The sequence below is a fragment of the Siphateles boraxobius genome, unplaced genomic scaffold, assembly GCF_051911475.1.
Source record: "Siphateles boraxobius isolate OS27281-9 unplaced genomic scaffold, OSU_SipBor_1 6, whole genome shotgun sequence".
Lineage (NCBI taxonomy): Eukaryota > Metazoa > Chordata > Actinopteri > Cypriniformes > Leuciscidae > Siphateles > Siphateles boraxobius.
The window spans coordinates 27,854,364-27,878,642 of NW_027509186.1; the positions used below are offsets into that span (position 1 = coordinate 27,854,364).

At 38.1% G+C, this 24,279-nt stretch overlaps 2 protein-coding genes across 6 annotated transcripts in view; both read left to right on the top strand.

The window, feature by feature from the left end:
• The window catches only part of usp2a (ubiquitin specific peptidase 2a), a 33,148-nt gene extending 12,339 nt beyond the window's left edge, over positions 1 to 20,809 (top strand). For 2 of the 5 annotated variants that reach the window (XM_077208572.1, XM_077208571.1), the window contains exons 3-14: positions 2,016 to 2,703; positions 12,218 to 12,268; positions 14,350 to 14,473; positions 14,583 to 14,694; positions 15,098 to 15,208; positions 15,305 to 15,369; positions 15,531 to 15,634; positions 15,732 to 15,812; positions 15,900 to 15,978; positions 16,178 to 16,285; positions 18,921 to 19,041; positions 19,904 to 20,748. In XM_077208572.1, coding sequence (XP_077064687.1) covers positions 2,062 to 2,703; positions 12,218 to 12,268; positions 14,350 to 14,473; positions 14,583 to 14,694; positions 15,098 to 15,208; positions 15,305 to 15,369; positions 15,531 to 15,634; positions 15,732 to 15,812; positions 15,900 to 15,978; positions 16,178 to 16,285; positions 18,921 to 19,041; positions 19,904 to 19,979 — 1,674 coding nt within the window. In that variant the 5' untranslated portion in view covers positions 2,016 to 2,061 and the 3' untranslated portion in view covers positions 19,980 to 20,748. Of the gene's footprint in view, positions 1 to 2,015; positions 2,704 to 8,225; positions 8,723 to 12,217; positions 12,269 to 14,349; positions 14,474 to 14,582; positions 14,695 to 15,097; positions 15,209 to 15,304; positions 15,370 to 15,530; positions 15,635 to 15,731; positions 15,813 to 15,899; positions 15,979 to 16,177; positions 16,286 to 18,920; positions 19,042 to 19,903 lie in introns of those variants that run through there. The other 3 variants (XM_077208573.1, XM_077208576.1, XM_077208574.1) reach the window with 3 other exon arrangements.
• Positions 20,810 to 22,228: 1,419 nt separating this feature from the next.
• On the top strand, positions 22,229 to 23,346 carry LOC143715651 (GTPase IMAP family member 4-like). Its single transcript, XM_077207425.1, has 2 exons — positions 22,229 to 22,420; positions 22,651 to 23,346. The coding sequence occupies exons 1-2, from the start codon at positions 22,393 to 22,395 to the stop codon at positions 23,220 to 23,222; spliced, it is 600 nt and encodes a 199-aa protein (XP_077063540.1). The 5' UTR covers positions 22,229 to 22,392; the 3' UTR covers positions 23,223 to 23,346.
• Positions 23,347 to 24,279: the final 933 nt, after the last annotated feature.

A 24,279-nucleotide genomic window follows, 5' to 3' on the forward strand; every position in this document is an offset into this window, starting at 1 on the left:
GTTCCAATCCCGTAAGACCTTCGTTCATCTTCGGAACACGAATTAAGATATTTTTGATGAAATCTGAGAGCTGGATCACTCCTCCATACTAGTCCATAGGCTTCTTGAGGGATTGAAACTTGCCAGCCTCGAAAAGTTATTAAAGACATCGTTAAAATAGTCCAAGTGAATTCAGTGGCTCAATATTAAGTTTATCAGGCAACGAGAATACTTTTTGTGCGCAAAAACAAACAAAAATAACGACTTTATTTCTACTATTCATTTCCTTCTCTCTGGGCCTCGAGCTAGTTCACTAGTGTAATTTGTTTCTAGCTACGTCACACGTAGGCTCACTATTGGCCGACGCTGCTCATGTGGGTGATGCGTGTGACGTACAACAACAGATCATACACTGTTAAACTAGTAACCTGACTTGAGGCCCAGAGAGAAGGAAATGAATAGTTGAAATAAAGTCGTTATTTTTGTTTTTTTTGCGCACAAAAAGTATTCTCGTCGCTTGATAAACTTAAGATTGAGCCACTGTAGTCACGTGGACTATTTTAACGATGTCTTTAATAACTTTTCGAGGGTGGCAAGTTCAATCCCTCAAGAAGCCTATGTACTAGTATGGAGGAGTGATCCAGCTCTCATATTTCATCAAAAATATCTTAATTCGTGTCATTTTGATGAATGTCTGTAACTTCCAAGGAGCCCATTAACTGTACTTTCTACCCTTCGGAAGAAAGACATTCATACAGGTTTGGAGCAACTTGAGGGTGAGTAAATTATGACAGATTTTTCATTTTTGGGTGAACTATCCCTTTAACACACATGGCCTGGCTCTGGGAGCTCTCGTTCCATTGAAACAGCGGGTCTTCTCTGCTCCACTCGGGCTGTAGCACCAAACCAGGCCTCTATGAAAACAATGGCACTCATTTTGTTCCGCAGCTTCATTCAGGGTCCTGTGCTAGCAGCGAAGCCCCGTAGGTTGTGTAATACGTACCCCTCGCAGTGTGTGCTGTGTTTATACAAGAGTCACATGCTGCTATTCATCGAATACGTTTTCAGGATCAAGCCCACAGAACACAAGAGACCTCAGGGCATGACACATAGTCATTCAAAATTCCTAATAGGTCGTGTTTATACCCTACCATTTTTGACTAAAATTGCCCAACTGAAGAGAGACGCTCTTCTCCTAAGGCTGAAGTACACACGTAATGAAACTGCCACTGAAAGTGAGTTTAAAGGGATTCCGAAGAATTTTTAAACTTGTTGTATACGGTAAAATGATTGTCTCGCCAGTCAGTGTAGATGTCAGATGGTGCCACTTCGAAAAGTGTTTGAACTTCTTTTACTTTCACATAGAATACACATAAAAATAACTTTTATTTATACATAGCAGATATGAATGCACAATATATCTGTGCCATTTTGGTTCTTTTTTTTATTTATCGTATAAGCTGGTATTGGATATTAAATTGTGCATGCTAATCATTTCCCCTATTTTTACATTAAGATTATTTTTGCTGTCTAATCTAACGCTCAAAGTTAATCTTAAACAACACTAATAATTTAATAACACTGTTTATATAATCTCTAATCGAATACTTATTTTTCATACAGTATAATGTTGTGATGTCCAAACTTAAAACAATTGATTTTAGCTTTTAGTGTATTTACAAGTTTATTAGATGAAGGCTGAATGTGAGCTTGCAGTCGATTTAAGAAAGGGGAAGTGCTTAAGCAAAAGTCCAGCATACGTCCCCAGAGAGAAGTCCGTCATTTCACCACAAGATATGTATACAAGAGTTATGACATTTTGATTAAAAATTACAATGTCAAAAAAAAAAGAAGAAACGTATGCATGGATGAATAATTCACAATAAGATAACATGTATTTAGACGATCGATAGGGTGAACTTATTAATTCAAGCCAAATTTAACTTGATGAAAAAATGATGGGTTTATCTGTATTGGCCAGAGTTTTGCTGAAAAAGCCACACATTTTCTTATTCAACTTCTCCTTTTGTTCACAGATTCCATGCGGCCTGAAATCGCTTCACCTCCGGCTGAGCTCCCAGCATGTCTCGTGTATCCTCTACGGCAAAGCGCTATGCCGGCTCTTCTTATACCAATCACTACAGCTCATATGGGTCCTCCTTGACCCCGTCCCTGGGCTCCTACGAGAGGGACAAGCTGCCCTATAAGAGCTCCTCCTCAGGCTACTCCTCCGGCTACCTGAGCTCAAGCGCCAGCCGCTCCCGCAACTACAGCTCATCGTCTGAGCCGGACCGGGGTCGGCCTATCCCTCGCACAGATTTGTTGTCCGGCCGGCGCAGTGAGAGCCTGAGCCGCACGCCAGTAAAGGGCTATGGCTCAGGCCTCAATGGGGGCTCAGGATACAGCAGCTACAGCTACTCTCCGGCCTCCACTAGCTACCTCTCCACCTCACCCGTGTCCTCCAGCATCTCTCTCAGTCGCAGGAAGTCTGTGAGTCAGAGTGATTTGACGCACGATCTGTCAGCTCTGGGCCTCACCGAGACGTCCAGCAGCAGTGGCCTGAAGCAGTCCTACCGGAGCCGAGGCACTGACGCATCTGACTCCTACAGCAGCGCTCGCTCCAGCTACGGCCTCTCGCGGAGCTCCACGCAGGACGCTCTTGGCAGCAGCGGCCTGAAGAGCAGCAGCTACCGCAACTATCGCTCCACGTCACCAGTCAGAGAGGTAAGAGCATATTACAAAAATCTTGGTAAAACTGGTTTTTTTTTTAATATATTTCCATAACATGTTTATGTTAGGCTTGCGTTTTTCAAGTCTAGTGTTACACAAGAGCCCTTTTTCTCTTGAGTTTGTGCTGAAATGCTTCAAAACTAAGGAATGTGTAGCATTCAGCTGTGTTTTAAGTGTCTCTTGTGATATAAGTGAAAACATCCTAGGAAGCTGAAGTTAAAATATTGATGTGCTCACATATTTGGAATAGCATACTGCTATAAAACACTTACTACTAGTATTGAGTTTGTTTACTGTGATTTGGCTCAAATTTTTAAAGTGAAAGGAAATGTGAAGGCCAAGTATGGTAACCCAAATCTTTAGGAGTGGCGAGTAGTGAAGTGAACACACACTTCGAAGCATTGACTCACACACACCTGAGGCATTTCCTGCTGGTATTGAGACTTGAACCCACAACTTTCGTCTTACCAGTCTGACTCTCTAACCATTAGGCCACAACACATTACAGGGCATGTTATTCTGAATTTATACAACCCTGCCGGATTAATAGAGCTTCTAAAGATGAATTGAATTGTCTGCTTAAATTATGCCATGCTAAATAAGGCGCTTTGGAATACAGTCTGTGGCTATTCTTTTAAATGAATTGCTGTTTAATCATTTAGCTACTTCTCAACAAGGGAGTCCAGGCTAAATGAGGAGAGCTGAGCAGTCTATCTGTCTATCTGACTTTTTTTTTATAATGTCTATTTGACTAAATTATCAGTCTAGACTACATTAGTTTACACATGAGTGTTTCAGAAACTAATCAGCTCAACAAGTGCAAGTCTGAACGCTTTTGTCAGCTCTATTTAATTACCACACTAATGCTTGAGATATTCTGACATTGATGCTTTGTTACTCCAGGCTATTGTGGACTAATGCAAGAATTGGAGGATATGCTCTATGATACTTTCAGTGCTTCCCTAAAGCGTTCAAGACAGCCAGAATAGCACCAAGCAGACCAGTATTTATAACTGTTGTAAAGGAGGAAAATATTTGGTTTTTGCTATTTTTGAATGGTAGGATATTGGATGAAAAGGCTTTAGATTTAAGTGGTTCATTCTCAGTGTTGCCACAAGAGGTGCTATAAGGAGCATTAGTGTAAACTGTCTTCTTTTCTGGTCAGTGTTATTCTTGAAGATCTTGCAAAATACTGAATTCTAACAGTTGGCTGAGAAATGAAGTGTACCTCCACCCTGTCCATAAATCTATCTTTCCGGTAAATAAAACCTTTTGACTTTTTAAACTTTTTTTTAACCTTCTTGATAAGAAAGAAATGCACTTATTGTGGTTAGATGAATTTGAGCTTCAGCTGATTTTGTCTACATAAATTAACATTTTAATTTCAATCCTAGTTCCTGTTTGCTACTTCAGTTCAAATTCAAAACTCTATTAAGTAATAAATAAAAAAAACCTGAACTACTGACATGGTTAAAGTTTGTAAAGTTGTTACCATATTGTTTATTTAGGTTTATTATTATTGTAACGCATCCAATGTAGTGGCACAGACATCTGAAGGTAATTGTATCAGCCTCTTGAGTACTAATGTAATGCTTGTAACCACCACAGTAATGCAAGAACACACGATAGGCATACAGGATTGGACATTTATCTGGGTTTATTCAAAGTATTTTTACTGACCAAGTCAGTTTTATCAGTGTGATCAGTTTGCTCTCCATGTATCATTAAACTTATCTTCTGGTCTCCTAGCCGATGTTAGTTTAGTATTACTGAGAGTCTTTGCATGGCTGGGCCAGCATTAACACAGTTTTCCCCGCTACAATCTCACTCAAACCATTTATCATTTTTATTAATGATGCCAGTTGTTCACAAACAGAGACACTTTTTACTTCTTAAACCCAGGAGTAAACAAATCCTGCCTGTCACGTTTTCTACTACTTATTCATTGTGCCAAGATGTTTTATATAACAGGTCTTTTAGTATGTAGGCTGATCCACAACATTAAGTAACCTATTTTTTAAGCTTATTGTGTCCTGCAAACTTTACATCTGGTTTGAGGTTTACTCACTGCAGAGTTGAATTTCACTCACTCAATTTTAATCATCACGTCATGTCCTCTATTATCATGAGAATCCGAAATTTGTGCTGCTGTTTTATAACGGGTCACCTGCTATTTTTATCGGTCTTCACACATTTCAGCCATTTGTATTAAATTAAACTTTAGTGGTGCCCTGATGCACATCAAGTATTTTGGCTGAAAGCCAAGATGTAACTGGCACTCATTCAAAGTGTCCAATTACACATTTCAAGAAATACATTAATCAATCCGGTTGCCTTTACCTTTTCACCCTCATGGTGTTCTGTGGCGTGTCGAGGAAATGTTGTCTTCACCTATTTGTTGTGTACATATACTTTGTCATCATAAGACTGGAAGGGACACAGTGATCCTTCTCCCTCTCTGAAATGCCACTTCAGTAGCAAAACTTCCTGTTTCTATATAAACAGATTAACACGCTCAGCATTCTGTGGGTTTCTTTACTATTAAAACCACTTCGGTGAAATATGGCATGATTAAGCGTCATAAAAGCGATTTTTGCATTATAAAAATTGGATCCTCAAGACGACATAGCACTAAACTAAATGCAAAGTAAAATTTTATGTGTCTTCGTGACATGCAACTGCAATATCTTACTAAAAAATTATGAGTTTGTCCAAAAGGACTATGAGATGCATGTAGTGTGGCCTTCAAAAGTGACCTTGTTCTCATTTAGGTAACTTTCATGCTACATTACATGCAGTTAAAGTGTTTTTGCCGTATCTAGATCTGGGCTGCTGTTGATGACATTTGACCGACCATCTCTTAAGAGCATAATGGCCTCAGTCTGGTGTTCTCTTTTGGGGTTTAATGTGTTTCATGCCCTGTTCCAATTTCTCTGCCACTTCTACAGGCAAAGTTTAATGCTTCTCTTTAATACTTTAGTGAGGGCGACCGCTGAGCTGAGTTCAGCATGGAGCCAAGCCCAAAAGATTAGACATATTGTCCCACTTTTTGTTGCTCTCGCCATTGTTGGTAGTTGTTCTGTTTTAAATCTGATTATGTGTCCTCAGATTGAGAATGTAGCAAATAACCTCTTCTCATGTCTTATTGGTAAAGTTGTATGATAGTTTAAAGTGATAGTGAATGGCTAATCTGTGACGGCATATCTTATACAAAGTTAAATCTTTAAGTAAAACATATTTATTACAAAAGTTACTGATAAATAATGATAAGTAATAGTTCTCCCAAAAGTAATAGTTCTCCCAAAAATGAAAATTCTGTTATCATTTGCTCACCCTTATCAATTTATTTCTTCTGTTGAACAGAAGATATTTTGAAGAATGTTGGTAACCAAACAGTTAATGTGCCCCATTGTTTTTTTTTCTCCATAAGTCAACGAGGCCCACCAACTGTTTGGTTACCCATATTTATCAAAATATCTTCTTTTGTGTTCAGCAGAAGAAAGAAATTCATACAGGTTTGGAACAACTTGAGGGTAAGTATATATATGACAATTGTATCAACTTTAAATATTCTTTAATGTAACTAGCTTTAATGTTTGTTACAAAAGCAATTTAAAAACATTGATGAAGCGTATGTTTATATGTAAAATGAATATACAGGTCCTTCTCAAAAAATTAGCATATTGTGATTAAGTTAATTATTTTCCATAATGTAATGATAAAAATTAAACTTTCATATATTTTAGATTCATTGCACACCAACTGAAATATTTCAGGTCTTTTATTGTTTTAATACTGATGATTTTGGCATACAGCTCTTGAAAACCCAAAATTCAAAAAAAATCTCAAAAAATTTGCATATTTCATCCGACCAATAAAAGAAGTGTTTTTAATACAAAAAAAGTTAACCTTCAAATAATTATGTTCAGTTATGCACTCAATACTTGGTCGGGAATCCTTTTGCAGAAATGACTGCTTCAATGCGGCGTGGCATGGAGGCAATCAGCCTGTGGCACTGCTGAGGTGTTATGGAGGCCCAGGATGCTTCGATAGCGGCCTTAAGCTCATCCAGAGTGTTGGGTCTTGCGTCTCTCAACTTTCTCTTCACAATATCCCACAGATTCTCTATGGGGTTCAGGTCAGGAGAGTTGGCAGGCCAATCGAGCACAGTAATACCATGGTCAGTAAACCATTTACCAGTGGTTTTGGCACTGTGAGCAGGTGCCAGGTCGTGCTGAAAAAGCTGCCAAAATCTCCTGATAGCTAGCTGCATTGACCCTGCCCTTGATAAAACACAGTGGACCAACACCAGCAGCTGACATGGCACCCCAGACCATCACTGACTGTGGGTACTTGACACTGGACTTCAGGCATTTTGGCATTTCCTTCTCCCCAGTCTTCCTCCAGACTCTGGCACCTTGATTTCCGAATGTTTTGCAAAATTTGCTTTCATACGAAAAAAGTTATTTCGACCACTGAGCAACAGTCCAGTGCTGCTTCTCTGTAGCCCAGGTCAGGCGCTTCTGCCACTGTTTCTGGTTCAAACGTGGCTTGACCTGGGGAATGCGGCACCTGTAGCCCATTTCCTGCACACGTCTGTGCAAGGTGGCTCTGGATGTTTCTACTCCAGACTCAGTCCACTGCTTCCGCAGGTCCCCCAAGGTCTGTAATCGGTCCTTCTCCACAATCTTCCTCAGGGTCCGGTCACATCTTCTCGTTGTGCAGCGTTTTTTGCCACACTTTTTCCTTCCCACAGACTTGCCACTGAGGTGCCTTGATACAGCACTCTGGGAACAGCCTATTTGTTCAGAAATTTCTTTCCGTGTCTTACCCTCTTGCTTGAGGGTGTCAATGATGGCCTTCTGGACAGCAGTCAGGTCGGCAGTCTTACCCATGATTGCGGTTTTGAGTAATGAAACAGGCTGGGAGTTTTTAAAAGCCTCAGGAATCTTTTAAGGGTGTTTAGAGTTAATTAGTTGATTCAGATGATTAGGTTAATAGCTCGTTTAGAGACCCTTTTCATGATATGCTAATTTTTTGATATAGGAATTTTGGGTTTTCATGAGCTGTATGCCAAAATCATCAGTATTAAAACAATAAAAGACCTGAAATATTTCAGTTGGTGTGCAATGAATCTAAAATATATGAAAGTTAAATTTTTATCATTACATTATGGAAAATAATGAACTTTATCACAATATGCTATTTTTTTTAGAAGGACCTGTACATGTTTTGAAGTCCTTTTAGCTTTAATTTAAAGGGGGTAATTCAGAGCCCCACCACTAAACTGCGCACTCGCATTGAGGTACAATATAGGAATGTTGAAACTGATTCAGAGTGTTCCGTTTTTAGAGCTGTGAAGGGTTGTTTGAAAGTGGTCGTTTTAGGCTGTGTAATACGTCTTTGACGGCCACATGATTATTGTAAATCTCTGTCAACTGTGGCGTTTTTAACCCGCTGCCCTCAGTGACGTCGGATTCGCGCATCAAGCTCGTGCGTTGAGCTCGTGTGGGCGGGACTGGCACTAGTGAAAAGAGATGGACCCGCGCGCTGGCTTCAGCCTGCAATCTAACAACTTTAACTCGAACTCGTCTACTTTGATACATGAAGCAATTGTTCTTTGCATTTGGGAACAACTTTATTTTTTTGTTTTTGTGAAAAGCGCGATGCGTTTTATTCGTCCCCATTGCTGCCTCGCACCGCTGTAACTTAGAGGTCGTTTCTTGATCAAGCTTCTTACCTGAAGGACTTGTTCTTGATTGGAAAAGGACACTGGAATATTTGAAGCTAGAAAGTTCATAGTGGCGATTTCTTAAAATCGGTGTTTATACACCACAGAAGGATTTTATTGATTATGTCCAGTATGCGACATTCATATACAGTTACAGTACCAGAAGAGCCTCCCGCGACTGCGTTCCCACTTCTGAAACAGAACATGCGGAGGAAAAACTCTACTATGTCCGGCTCCATGCTGGTCTCTACATTTGTTGGGCTTCTGATTAATCATGCCAAGGTATGAATACACGGTTCTTATGCGTATTACGGCAAGCAGTTTTAACATTTATTCCTTTAAACTCACTAGTATCTATTTTTATACTACTAGCATTTATTTTTAGGCCTATTTTTTATGTTCACTACTAACAGTTACTTGTTCATAACATATCAGTAACAATTCTGTTGTTACCGGTAACTAATAGCATATTTTTTGTCATTGAATACTTTCTAAGTTTCTTACTAGCATGTATTGTAGTTGTTAACTTACTGGTACAGTGGTACCTATTCCATGTTGACTAGTATCTATCCATTACGTAAGTTAAGTTACTAGTGGTTATTTTAGTTACAGGTATCTAACATACTAGTCCAATTCATTGGTATTTGTAAAACGGAAATAGACCATTTGAAAACATATTAGTCATCATAAGTGAATTGTTGATACCAGAACCACAGGTAGTAGTTGTATATAGGGAACAAATTCTAGTTACTAATTGAAACAATACTAGTCATTACTGGAATACGTACTAGTGTCTTACTAGTGAAAAAGCAGTAGTCATCAGATTACTAGCAATACAAATATGCATTAGTTACATAAAAATAGACGCTAGTTAATTTCAAGGGATAAATGTTAAGCATGAATGGGGCTTATTGAGGCCCATTGAATAAGCCTTAAAAAGTAGTTCATGGTGTGATATTAATATTGCACTTCCCACCATCAGTAAGCTCTAAGTCATTGTAAGGGATCAGTATTGTGACAGGTCACTGCTTATATAATGGTAAATTAATCTTTCTTTGGTTTCTTGGAAAATTGATAAATCAGTCTTATTGATCCTATACATTTTTTTTTAAAGTTTCAATTAGCTTGCCTTAGCTACACCTTACTGAGTGTAACAAAGTGCACACCATTATTTCTTTGGAAGTGAAGCAACGGCACTGTGCAAACCAGCCTGCATGCATCTGATGTACAGTATGACGCATGAGGCAGTTCAGAATGGACGTTCATTGTTACGTAATGAGCAGTAATCCCATTAGAGCTCACTCCTGCATCCGACAGCGCTCTCAGTCCCACCCCATGCCACCGAGGACAGTACCGGCCTGGCGTACAGGCTTTGTCGCTGAACCTCCACTATCTGCCACACGATTCGTTTTAGCCTCACGGAATACGCTTTAATTTTCATAAGGACACCTATATATTATAGGACCCATATATTTAATGCCATCTTTTAAATAAATGTTTTTTTTTTCTCCTACACCTGCAATGCTTGGACTGACTATTTGTAAAGCCTTATTAAACAGGCACAATAAAACAAACATGAGTCTGCATGATCATGATATGAGAAACATGATTGTACACATGATTCTTTCCATGCACCTTTTGTGAGTCACTTTCCCTGGTCACCCCTTTTTGACCTGGCAGTGTGACATGCATTATGTGATTGTGAAGGACATGGTCTACCAGCTGTGCCTTTATCTTTTTTTAACAGGATTGTCTAGATGGCGTGTTTTGTATAGCACCTAGACACAGCCTCAGGACATGGGACAGAACTAGTGCACCCATTCATATTACACACACTTGTTAAAGTCATGCAGATTCTGTCCTCTACTGTGGTGAACAAATTATGGCAAAGTAGCATGAGTATGCTCAGGAAATTCAGGTCTTTGAACATTTGAGTTAATAAGAAAAGGTGTTTCAAGGAAAACCTCAGCCAACATACAGCTGTGGAATTCTTAGGCTGGGAGTGTAGGACAGGAGACAAAGTTGACATAAAACAGAGTAAGTTTAAACTCTTAACAGTACCTGGCGGGTTCATCTTGAAAACCAGCTACCAGAGCACTTCAACTAATATTTATGTGGGTCAATCTATGCTGATGACTGAAGGCCGTCAGTTTGGACGTTTTATCTGGGCTTTTGCTCCACATTTTCCTTTCACAGTGAGCTGTTATAAAAGCAGGATTAGTCTTCCCTCACCTCTTTAACTGGGAGTACGGTGAACAGAACACCGTGACCCACTTCCACAGTCTCCGGCCGCCAGAGAAATAGAGAAAAAAAGTGTTATAGAGGAGGATTTGACATCTAAAATCACTATCAACAACATAGAAGGCAGAAGCCCATATCAAGTACCGGTAATTATATTATGTTCAATGCTTCATTAGATGTTGAAATAATTAAACGGTGTAACTAATGCATTGAAGTCCCCTACCCAAAGTTTACAGCTTCGCCTTGCTGGAACAATTTCAATAGGGACTTGACTCCCATATCATTTGGGCTGGTGTTCTTTTAACAGGTTCCCCCAGGGTTTTTGAGGCACTTTCACACTGCGACCAAGTGTTGTAAACTTGTGAGGATGACTCACTATATTAAGAAAAGACCACAAGATCTTTGGCAACAAGAGCATCATCGTCTCATTTAACACTGCAAAGGATGTCTGCTTCACAGTGAATCACAACTACCTAAAATAGACCTACTTTGTACAAATGTTCTCCTGACATGCAACAGGACATGTATTCCCCATTTGACGTTCGTTTTGACATCTCAGTTTTATTATAGTATCAGGTTGAATGTTGATATTTGGATGGCCATTTTTTTATGTGGACTTATGGTTTAGTGTATGTAAATCTCCTGTGAAAAGATGTGGCCATCAGAGATGGCTGCCGGAACGAGTTGCCGTGACGATGACAAGTCAACCAATGAGTGGACAACCCATGTGAAAGGATGCTATTTTTGGCAGTGCTGATATTACAGAGTAGGACAAACTGGGCTGGGAAGCCTATTTCTGTGAAATATGTGTTCAACAAGAATTTTCCATGGAAGCGTGGATTTAGATAATACCCAGTTAATGAGTTTGTTAAACATTTCTGGTGTGATATTTAACTGTTTGTTCCCAAAATATTGACTGCTGTGCCCTCAGTGGCCAGGACAAATGTGGTCGGTGTGAACATCCTGGCCAGCACCGAGTAAGTTCGTCACAGTTCCAGCACAGGGCAGATCATGTTTCCCCTCCCGTGCTTTGGCACGACAGAAAACAACATAGTGTCAAATAACTTGCCTGTCTGCTTCAGCACTCTAGCACCTCTACCAAAACACAGATTATATGGAAACATGGATCTCCATTTCCTGGAACAATTGAGAAACTTGACTTAAGGTGCAGACATATTCAACGTTGCTTGGCAGAATCTCGAAATCCAGTCATTTTAATAGGAATTGGCATTATTAGGAGTTTTGCATAAGGGAGAACAATTTCTCCTAGCAGATTTCACTCATATTTAAGTTGGTCAGGCGAATTCGCAACGATGACCAAAATTATTTTTTTAAAGTGACTTCTGAGCGGTGCTTAGTGCATCACTTCACTAGTGACAAAAGACAATAGATATTTTGCAAAATTTTTGTCTAATTTGAATGCACCTAAGAGAGAATAATGTTTCAGTGCATTTTACAGCTTACTTGAAATGTGTAACTGCTGACATCTAGCCTTTAACCTGTGCTAATGTTCGCCTTCTCCTCTCTGTTTTTCAGAACTCAAAGAGTGCCCAGGGCCTGGTGGGGCTTCGTAATCTGGGAAATACAGTAAGTGTTTTTTTAATGGGATGTATTGGCTGTTCTTAAAGGTGAAGTGTATAATTGTATTCTCTGGGACTTTTTTGTCAACTTTTGGCTCAACCAGTGGTGTTACGTTTGAGCTGGACTACCTTTTTGTCCAACAGTGGGAGACGTGTTGAAGCTGCTTGTGATGCAGGAATGACACGCTTCACCTTTATAATGTGATAACTGTAATTCCCATGTTCACACACACCAGCAAATCAATTCGAGTTCATTACAAATATCTCCATTAAAGAGTAAAAGGTCTTCAGAGACCTGTTTTTCCATGTCCTCATTTTGACCAATTTTTTTTAGTCATATAGTGTATATATAGGCTGCATACAACACATCAAATATGCTAGAAATAGATAAAAACTGTGAAATCTGGTTGACACTACTAAGTGGCAAGAAGCAAGAAATGTTTTCATATCGCTTTCACATTCCTCTGTCTATTTCCATTATGCAAGATTATTTTTCATGATGTCTCTTCGCTCTTGCACTCCCTTAACTTGCTTTTGCCAAGCAACAGTATGTGTACATTCCAAAAATAAACCCTTACACATTGCAGTCAAGTCTACTGGTTCTATGAAACTCTATGTCACTTGTTTTATAGCTATTTTTGCTTTTTCTGATTTCAACTTAGGAAGGGTGTCACGATTTCGATTTTAAATCGAAATCGATCGAAATTAATTCACAAACTCAAAAATCGAAATAAAAAATGGAATCGTCGATACTGCCACGCCCTCATGTCGCGCCCGTGATGGAAAGTTCGGATCCTTTTACTGACTCTATTGTTCAATCTCGTTCATCAAAATTAACTAATCTTTTTTCTAGTCATTTCAGGGTCTTTAAATGTTATACTTTTAACAGGCAAATTCCCCGAACACATCCACCAACGCAATCTTGATCATATTCTGAATTAAGAAATCATTATAATGCAGTCAAAAGTAATTTACAGGTAACATTAATAATTACTTGACCTTCCGAGTCTTTTGTACATTTGTCGCGTGTAAGAGGCAATGAACGGATCGTTCATGAACGACTCATCACGGCGCGGGAAAAAAACACACGTGTTGAAAGGCTGTGAGTCCTCTAATTTGGATTCTATGCCCGAGCCCGAACTTGGCCGATATTTCCCGTCACTATCCTCGGGCCGGGGTCTTGATCTATAGACGTGCAAACCCAACGAATAGAGTGCGGCGCGGGACTAGATTTGATGGCCGAGTACGAGCGCGGGCGGTAATGCACTCACTCTGTGTGTGCGGGAGAAGAAAACGATTCGTGGGACTCCCGCAAACTAGAAATATCTATGAATAAAACATATAAAAACTAATACATTTTTTTCATCTGTTGCAGAAAAGCAACAAGAACAACTAAAACAAAACAGAAACGATTTACAGGCCAGAGTTTCTATTTATAACATGTTTGCAGCGTTGAGCGATTTAGCCAATCACAGACATATGTGTTGATTTCTTGAACGCAATGACCAATCAGAAGCATTTAAGATAGACTCTCCTCACCGCTCAAAACTGACTTTTTGTTCAGTGCTGAATTCTGTAAGCTGGCAAATCCTCAAATTATAACAAACAAAGTGTAGGCTATATATTATGAAAGATTCAATGTGCAGTCAGCTTCACTGATAATAACAGAGATGTGTGAGATTGCGATGAACTGGTGTCAGCTTTTTAGGAACAACAGCAACCTGTGCTTAAAAAAAAAAATCGAGAATCGAATCTAACCGTGACCTTAGAATCGAAAATGTAATCGAATCGAGGATTTGGAGAATCGTGACACCCCTACTACTTAGTGAACTTTTTTGAGAGTGTCTTTTTTGCAGAATTTTGTAAATATTATTATGCATTGTCAATTGTCAAAAAAACTAACTTTATAAAAAAAAGTTTTATCATGCCTAATGTCTATTTACTGCTTAATTTGGGGTCTTTTAAAAATAAATAAAGATTTATATTTGATTAAATAATCGGCATGTCATGTAATTCATTCGTACATAAATGATCAGCCTAATATAAATATTTATTTTTCCTCCTTTGTCTCTTTCTTTCCCTCGCTAGTGTTTTATGAACTCCATCCTCCAGTGTCTTAGCAACACACAAAGCCTGCGAGACTATTGTCTTCACAACTCCCACCGTCGAGACCTCAACAACAACAGCCGTACAAACACTGCTCTCATGGAAGGTGAGTGCGCATCGGCACAACACGGTTCCTGCCGGTCTTTCAGTGGCCAATGTTTTTTTTCTTGTAAACCACAAACCTTAATGAAAGCCTCGCTTTGTCATGACTACAGAGTTTGCCAAGCTGATTCAGACAATGTGGACTTCTTCAAGCAGTGAAGCCGTCAGCCCCTCTGAATTCAAAACACAGATTCAAAGATTCGCCCCCAGATTTGTAGGCTACAAGTAAGTCTTTTCTTACATGCGTCTTTTTCTGCTCAAAGTGGAAGCACAGGGTGGTTTTACACAGACAAGCACCACTCACATTTATTTATTTTTTATTCAGAAAATGTAAAATACTTCAAGAAATGCTATATTAGTTATCTGACAATTTAATATATCTGTATCGCTTTTCATATTGTACATTGTGATTTGGTAGTGCCTACATTCACATATTATTTTACAAATTAGCATAGGGAAAATTAATATTGAATATTTTTCATGTTTTTGCCCATAACATGAATATAATTGCCTGATTATCAGTAATAATGTAATGTCTTATCAATGTAATGTCGTTCAGTTTATTTATGTTTATCAGTAGCTGGCTGTGGTTTTGTAAAGTATTGAGATGTTTATGTAATCTTTCCAGTCAACAGGATGCTCAGGAGTTTCTACGTTTCCTGCTAGACGGCCTGCACAATGAAGTGAACAGAGTCACGGTCCGGCCGCGGGGACACGTAGAAGACTTTGATCACTTGTCGTAAGTGTACTTTCTGTATGAGTGTGGGTAGTTCTTGAATGAACACTGTGTTGTGATCACAGTTTTGTAATTTTTGTCTTGTTATTTTTTCTTTAGTGATGAGGAAAAAGGGAAAAAGATGTGGGCTAAGTACTTAGAGAGAGAAGACAGCAAAATTGTGGGTAAGTGTACACTTTATTAATTATGTACTGTAATAGTATATAAATAATAGTGTGTATATATAGTTTTAACAACACTGCACTACGCACAGATCAAATAGCTTTGGGTTATCATTGAGCTCCAGTACTAAGCACAATTCTGCCGTGTCTCTGTCTGTCCTCAGATTTGTTCGTAGGCCAGCTGAAGAGCTCTTTGACCTGCAGTGAATGTGGCTACTGTTCCACTGTGTTCGATCCCTTCTGGGATCTTTCCTTACCTATCTCCAAGGTCAGTTCAATGAAGTGTACATGCACATTCAGGCTTTATAATGCACACTTGAAAAATTGGAGAAATGAGTGGGTGTTAATGGAGTTCCTCTGCCTAGAAGGGCTATGGAGAGGTGAGCCTAATGGACTGCATGAGGCTCTTTACTAAAGAAGATGTGCTGGATGGGGACGAGAAGCCGGTAATTTATTTCGTTCATTCCTATCATTTTAATAATGTGGAAATAGATATATACCGAATCATCTAATTGTTCTATCTTTTCATCCAGACATGTTACAGGTGCAAAGCCAGGAGACGATGCACAAAGAAATTTACTGTTCAGAAGTTTCCTAAAATATTAGTTCTTCGTATCCTTTTCTAATGCAATCTGATCTTAATGTGGTGTCACTGGGATGTCATCAGTGTGTTTGTTGACAGTAAGCACAGATAAGATCGGGAAGCTGTCTGTGTGTTCAGGGAATGTGCTGATTGAAGCGTTCTGTAAAAGGTCTCTCTGAGATCAGCAGTGTACCGAGTCTGTTCTCCTTAACCGCTTCACTTGTTCAGATCTGAAGCGCTTCTCAGAAGCCCGCATCAGAACCAGCAAACTGTCTACTTTTGTCAACTTCCCCATGAAAGACCTGGACCTCAGGGAGTTCGCCTCTGACAGAAGCAGTGAGTGAAGACACTTCAATCCTAGAGTGAATGTGCTGCGGCACTTGGCATGAAATGAAAATTCACCCTATCTGTTTTCTAAATGTATGTTATAGATCTTATTGTGAACAATTCATCTATAGATATGTTTCATAAAAAAAAAAAAAGGATCTTGTCATTTTTTTTGTTAAAATACCATAACTGGATCTTCCAGTGAAGCGACTGACTCTCTGATGATGTAAGCTGGAAATCTACAATCACTTAGGGGTCATTTAAGACACCGTTTTGAACTAAAACGGGAAACTTATTATATGTTTTGGCCAGTCATCATATACATGACAACAGCATTTTGGGGGCCGGAAAATTATAACTTTTGAAAACGTGAATTTGTGAAAACAGTGACGCCATGTGTATTACGTGTTCAGTCTATAGGCGTGTACTTTTTCTTTAGAAAGTGACATCGCCAAGTCAACTACTGGCCTGGAATGCAGAATACAACGCTGTTGTGTAAACGTACCCTAAGTTCGCTTAAACCCAGCCCTTTCCTACATTCAGATCCACCTCCATACAATCAACAATCTTTTCAGATTATCCATTTTACGTGGATGTATGTCACAATACAAAAGAAAAGCACTATAAATCTGTTGCCTCTTTAGTTTCATAGCAACTTTAAGCATTTAAAATTACTTCACAGTCCACAATGTGATATATCCATTGCCGTAGTAAATTTTTAGTAGTTATCTTTTAAATTAATAATGAATTATACATTATGAATAGTAATAAAATTCAAAATATTAAAATATTGTGTCAATATGTAACTTTTAGATCCATTATTGGTATACACAGGGTTCCCACGGGTCTTTAAATAGTCTTAAAATGTCTCAAATTCAGTTTGTAAAATATATATTATTTAAATATATTAAATGGTATAACAAATGTCTTCAATATAATTTTAGGAGGTCTTAAATATATGTGATTTATTAAAGTTCAAAAGAGTAATTTTATCAAATAAATGTGAAAAGTTCAAAAATGTGGTTGTTTTATGTTCTACAGCCGGGCTATTCAATTGGCGGCCCGCTGGCCAGGTCCGGCCTGCCAATCATCTCCATCCGGCCCGAGGGCACCCCAACCTCCCTCCTCCTCTTTTCCTGGCGGTGCGGCTAAATTTGGTTAGATATGCGCGTGGCCACAGTAGCGCCTGCAGCTGTAGCTATACGCACTGTGTGTGAACCATGACTGACCTGAGAAACGTTTTCATTCCGAATGTTTAAGCAATTATGTGTGTGTCCCATATTTCCTTCGACTGAACCAGCGATATCAATCATTCGTGAATTAATCATTGGTTCGATTATTTCCTTTCCATGAATTGGCCAAACGCGCTTGCAAAACGCTCTGAAACGATTCGGATTCGTTCGGACGGTTCTGTCACTGAATCATCTGAAGCTGTTTCTCGGTCAGTAAGAACACATAACGCTGTTTTCCGTTGTTTCACTAGTTTACTTCGAACTACACAGCACGGCTCAGTGGATAACGGAACGCAAGCTTAAAGGAGTTGCGTTTACTCCCGGTCACGGGCACTATTATTAAACAGCGTTGCCACATCCAGTGAGAAGCGTTTCAATCTGACACAATTCTCTGTTACAAACCACAAATCACTCAATGATTTTAACTAGTTTTAAATCGGATGAAACAGCCTCAACATTCCTAACACGACTGATGAGGTAAATAGCAGAAACATTGTGCCATAAACGAAGTTAGAAGACTATAAATCCCTAATCACCAGCCTTACAAACATTTACCATGAATGTAGCCTACTGTAGTAATTTACCATAGTTTGGGCAGAAATGTGGAATATTTATATTGAATACAATGTTATAGTCATTTATATTGAATTAGATTTACTAGGGGGCTAGATAAATAACTAATTTTGTGTATAGTTTTTACCTGTTTAGGCATTTATTATACAGTGGGAGTGAGTAGCCATGCATGGTTTTATATGGTTACGAAGTCTCACTGTCAGAATATTTTAATTTAAGCCTATAATTATTATTAATTAAATAATTCTTACCAATAGCTACGATCTTGTATAATTCATATATTTGTACATAGCAGTAAATAAGTTATTTATTATGGTCTGTTAAATCTGCATACTGTTGGGTACCACATTTCCAAGTAAATACAATACTTTTATGTTTACTTTAGCTTACTTATTGATACTGTTATGTTTCAATAAATAAGCTAAACCCACCGGCCCACCTCAACTTTTCGATTTAATAATCCGGCCCTCTAATGAAGCTAATTGAATAGCCCTGTTCTACAGGCTCATGGTTTCAGAGCAGTTCACACCTTTATGCCAAGCGACTACTGTTGATTCATTTTGACAATGTTTACCTTATGGTATTTACATTGAAATATGTTGCACATGGCTGTAAAATGCATATTTTATGGCCCTCATCTTTTTGAATGAGCAGCTGGAAGTAGTAAAGCATAGACATAGTCCCGATGTATTTTTGGCTTGTGTATAGTTACTGCAGTATTTATATATTTCTCTAGATATTATTGGTATTTTGGTTCACAATACTATATCTGCCTACTATATATAACTATATCTGGCATTTAATTCTACCCTGACTGTCTATTCATCTTCCTGTTCCAGGTAGTGTCGTGTATAACTTGTATGCAGTGTCCAATCACTCAGGCACGACTATGGGAGGCCACTACACAGCGTACTGTTGCAACCCTGAAAACGGGGAATGGTACACATATAACGACTCCAGGTACTTTCTTAACTTTCACCTCCTGCTCTTTCTTATCCTGTTGCATAACTGTGTAGAGTACCAGGTAGATTTCCCAAAGGTATATAAAACGCGTTAGCTTTCAGAGAAATGATCCTCATGGTTATAGCATGTCAGCAGAGTTCTATTCCACCTTCTAACTTCCATTATTTTCCTGTATCCCATCCTCCTCCCTCACTCCTGCTCCTTCATCTCCCTCCCACACACTTTCTTAAAAAGTGACGAATCTCACACGCACATCTTCTTTCTATTATATTGGCCAGGCTGAAAAATTATTTCTAAAATGTAAGGTGGTAATACAGGGTTTCCACGGGTCTTTATAATGGCTTAAAATGTCACAAATATATATATATATATATATATATATATATATATATATATATATATATATATATATATATATATATATATATATATATATATATATAATTATTAATAATATATAATTTACTAAAATCTATATTATAAAAAAATCGTATAATCTAAATCTAATATAGGACATTATACTCAAAGAGAGGAAAAACATAATCGAATAATATGAAAAAAAAGATGTTTGTATTATCCAGTAAACCTAAGTCGCTCCAGCAAGTGTTGAAATATTACTGATATAAAAATTAGTGAAGATTTCACGTGTAACAACCTGAAGGTGGACATGTTTAGATTTATTCTTTATACTAGTGAATTGTATACAACAGGTTTTTCAGAGAAGTTTTGATTATGTGATAGTTTAGAGGCCTTAGAAATGTGCATTTCAAATATGATACAGTAGGTTTTTTATGGTTAAAAATTTGATTTTGAATCTCAGATCTTCAATACAAAATTGATTGTCAACTTCTTCTTTCAGAGTCACGCCAATGTCAACCAGCCAAGTTCGCAGTAGCGACGCCTATGTGTTGTTCTACGAGCGAGCTGGACTCTGAGGACGGACTGTGGACAGAGAAGCCCCTTGGGCTGAAGACACTACACAAATGCTGCTTCCTCTGGCCATAAAACAGAATGAACATTGTTTTCTGCTGGCCATCGGGAGAAGCGCACACAATGCCCTCTCACACTCCACCACTGTGTTAAAGAGGTCCTCAGGCCTCTGTGTGTTTGTGTGCGAGTGTCAGGGCGGCTCATCATCAGGCAATAACCCAAGTGGCTCTGACTCAGACGTCTCTCTATGCACTGCAACCAAACTCTCATCCTGATGCGCCTTCCTCTTGATTAAGAACGCCTCAATACAAAAAAACCTTTGTTTCACTTGATATTTGTTTTGAGATTTTCTTCATGCTTTTTTAAGTATTTGTCCACCATGTTAACCTGGGAGATAAACCGGATTGAGGCGCCCCCTAGTGGGCTGCCGAGGAGTTACAGAAGTGCACTGTTCAGGCCTGTTACAGTACAGATTGTTCTTTCCATCACCTCTTCCGTTCACCGCCACCCATCATCTTTTCTGTGTATGCTTTATTCTCTCCTCCACTCTGTCTTTCTTCTCAACTTCCTGAAGGAGTCATGGGAGTTTGTTGTGAAAGTCTGTGGTGGTGAGAGAATGGCGTGTGCCGTGACTTTTATTCAGTGTGGCTGCTACTGATCTTTGAAATGCTGTGAATGGAAATGAGGACGGGAGGAGAAATGATGCTGACAGTATATGGATCCTTGATCTCATGCCATTTGAACAACATGGAAAGAATGTTTTGCAAAAGAAAATCTGTATATTTTTATAAATGATGCAATATAGAGAATGTACTATATACAGTGGTGCTGAAAATGACCCATTACTGTTGTCAGTTAATTTAACAGAGGTAAGAGAACACCATCTATTTATGCTTACAGGTCAGGAAATAATGTGATGCGAGTCACACTGTGGCAGTCAAAGTATAAATATACATATATATATATATATATATATATATATATATATATATATATATATATATGTATGTATGAATAAATTTTAGAAGAATGAACTGTTACAATCCTCTCATGAGTTTGTGTTTTGTCTTTGCCTTTCGGTTCATTTGATAAGAAGCTGTCTTATGAATGAAAAGAGTTTATTTTCTATTAAATATTATTATGTGAACTGTTTTATTTGCCATTTTATAACCCTGTTACCAAGATTTGGGACATAAAGTTCAACACCTTGGATTATATATATATATATATATATATATGCTCTGGAAAAAAGAAAATTAGCAGTTTCTCTGGATTTACAATTTATATGTAGGTGTTAATTAACATTTTTGTTTATTCTATAAACTACTGACATCATTTCGTCCAAATTTCAAGTAAAAGTTTTGCAAATTTATCCTAAATTATGCTGTTTCTTAGTAGGAGTTAGTTAGTTTGAGAGCAAATGTTGGTTTGTATTTACTGTTAAACATAATTATCAAGATTTTTTTGCAATAATTTGTTTGAACTGTTGCAAAAAAATAGTTAACATTTCAATATATTTCAAAATCACTGTTTTAATAATATTTATAGTTGGATAGTATGTATTGACATTTTGAAATAGCTTTTAGTAATTTTGTGCTTTACTAATTTTTAATCGTTTTTGGTTGTTTAGGCTATATTTTTTATTTTATTTCATTTTTTTGTATTTTTTTCCATCTAATATTTATAGTTTATTTTAGCTTTATTTCAATTAACAACAAGATTTTTAGTCATTTTAGTTATAGTTAACAATAACAACAATGGTAAAAATGGAATGATACCTTATACTTATCTTCCCTCCATGCTATAAAATCCAAGTGACTTCCCATTCAAAGTGTCAATTTTATGAAATGTTCCAGTTTTAATTGAATAAATCATGTGGTAACAGTTGTACACAAAATATGGGACAGAAGCAGCTAATTAAAATTATAGGTTTTAGTAATTTTTTCATATTTTGAACAGATTAAGTCAGAATTATGACACTGTTGAAATTGTTAAATAGAATAAAGAAGGTCAAGACCTCTAAGGTGGTGCAAACCATTAAATTAGCTATTTAACAAGTTAATTATATATTAAATAAAATCTTATGAGTTAACTAACTATCCCTCTAAAGAACGTGGGAATTGTTAATGTATTGCTTTAGAAAAGTAATGAGACACCAATGTTTACACTATCTGTCAAATTACCACATATCTTTTCGAATCCTATTGTTTTATTAACTAAACTAAACTGACCTGCATGTCGCTCCCATGCCGAAAAATGTGCGTCACACGCTTAATGACTTCGACAGAACTGAGAAGTGAACTTTGAAACTTTGTTAACAACTCATTGCGTGTTAAATGGGAGTTATTTAAGCAAACAGTTAAGAGGATATACTGTATGCCACATAAAGAGCGGATCAATTAGGTGGATGAATGAAGAATGGCAGTGAGCAATGTGACAGCTTATGGTAAGTGAGTGGACACTTCACATGTGATATGGAAACAGCAGATTTGTACTCAGTCAGTGTATCCATATGACTTTTGACAAGGTATGTGGTTAAAATGTATAGCCTTAAGTTATGACAGAAACAGACAATAGTAAAGGTTCAGGAAAATATAGATTCTTTCAACAACATTAACCAGTTCTGCTTATCGGGGACATTTACCTTTAAACTTGACTTCTCTATGTTTTGGTTAGTCGGTCCGGAGTGTGGTCCTTTGATGGGACTCTTGCTGCTGGGTCGAAGGCATGCTGGTAAGAGCTCATTGGGAGACCTCATCCTCGGACGCAGTGAGTTTGAGCCTGGGAAGAAGACGACTCGGTGTGTGAGGAGATACGGCTGGGTGGACGGCGTGAGGCTGGCCGTGGTGGACACTCCGGGCTGGAGTCTCTTCGGTTTGGCTAACCCCAAACAGGTGAAACAGGAGATTTTGCGCAGTGTGATGTTGGCCCCTTCTGGATGCCAGTTATTTCTCCTCGTTATCCCAGTGGACTCTTTCAGTAAGAGAGACGGACGTGCTATAGAGAAATATCTGGGTGTCCTCGGGGACGCCGAGTGGTCACGCGCGCTGGTGCTCTTTACGTGGGCCGACGAGTTAAGAGGAAATAATATTGAAAATCACATTGAAAAGAAGGGTGAACATTTGCAGAATATCTTGAGGAAGTGTGGACACAGGTACCATGTTGTGAACAATAAATGTCCTGAAGACTATACTCAGGTCACTGAGCTGCTTAACATTTTAAAGCGAATGAGTGCCAGCACTGGTTGAACGCAGAGATTCAACTTATATTTATGAAATGTAATCTCATTGTAAGTTATTATTGAGCTTTTCAGTATTTCATCTGTCCTTTACTGTCTCCTGATACAAAGTGGCAACTAAAAATATGTTAACACCTGGAGAATTGTACAATTTTGTTAAATAGCACTTTTGTATCTTGTGCTAGCCTAATTGAATATGATTAATTTATTCCAAAAGTAAAAATGTCCAACAACAGAGAAAATACATCAGCATGTGATCTTTGCACGTCTCATCGCATGGGGACAAGGATCCATGTCAAATCTTCATCTCACGTGAGTGTAACTTCCAAATATCGCTTTAAGTAGGCCTAGGCCTAAACATGGCTTACACTGACAGAAAAAAAATCGAAGTAGACTATTTGGCCAGTAAGGCTTCTCAATCTTTTCATCGAGATAAGGACCCTATTTAATACTTTTTTAACACATAGTTTTATATTGTAATAGTTTTATATTGTCTTATAAACTTACATCGTTTGAAAATATTGATTCATAACGAAAGCAGATAGGCCTATATGTTCCAAATTCAGATCTGCATTTTTGTGTAGGCTAGTCCACTGGTAGTTTACATTGGAATTTACTTCACCTCTGCCTCTAAAAAAGTTAAATGTAGCCTATATTTCAAGTATAAAGATGAATGCCTAGGAACATAGTACTTAAAGGAGAACTCCGGCGCAAAATGAACCTGGGGTGTAATAACACATTGGTACCGAGTCGACTGTTCTCTGGGATTTGTTTTCATGATAATCGAGTGTAAAGAGTTTTATCTCTAAAAACTGTTTAGCTATAACGCTAGTATATGGGGGCATATAATAAGTAAAAAGAAATCGCTAGTTAATACCACTAACAAGGCTCAAAATAGCCCCACACTAACACGGTAGCTTAATGAGGGTCTCTACAAACTGAAGCACTGAGAACTTGGTAAGTCTACAGACAGTTTAATATTAATATACTTTATAAAGACAGTAGCCTACCATCGCGGAGCCATCTTTGGAAAACAGTCTCGACCAGTCGAACCACAAACGCCCTGC

Coding starts and splice junctions, on each gene's coding strand:
- LOC143715651 (XM_077207425.1), top strand. CDS start 22,393: ATGGCAGTGAGCAATGTGACAGCTTATG. Junction 22,421..22,650: donor GAGCAATGTGACAGCTTATG/GTAAGTGAGTGG, acceptor TGTTTTGGTTAG/TCGGTCCGGAGTGTGGTCCT.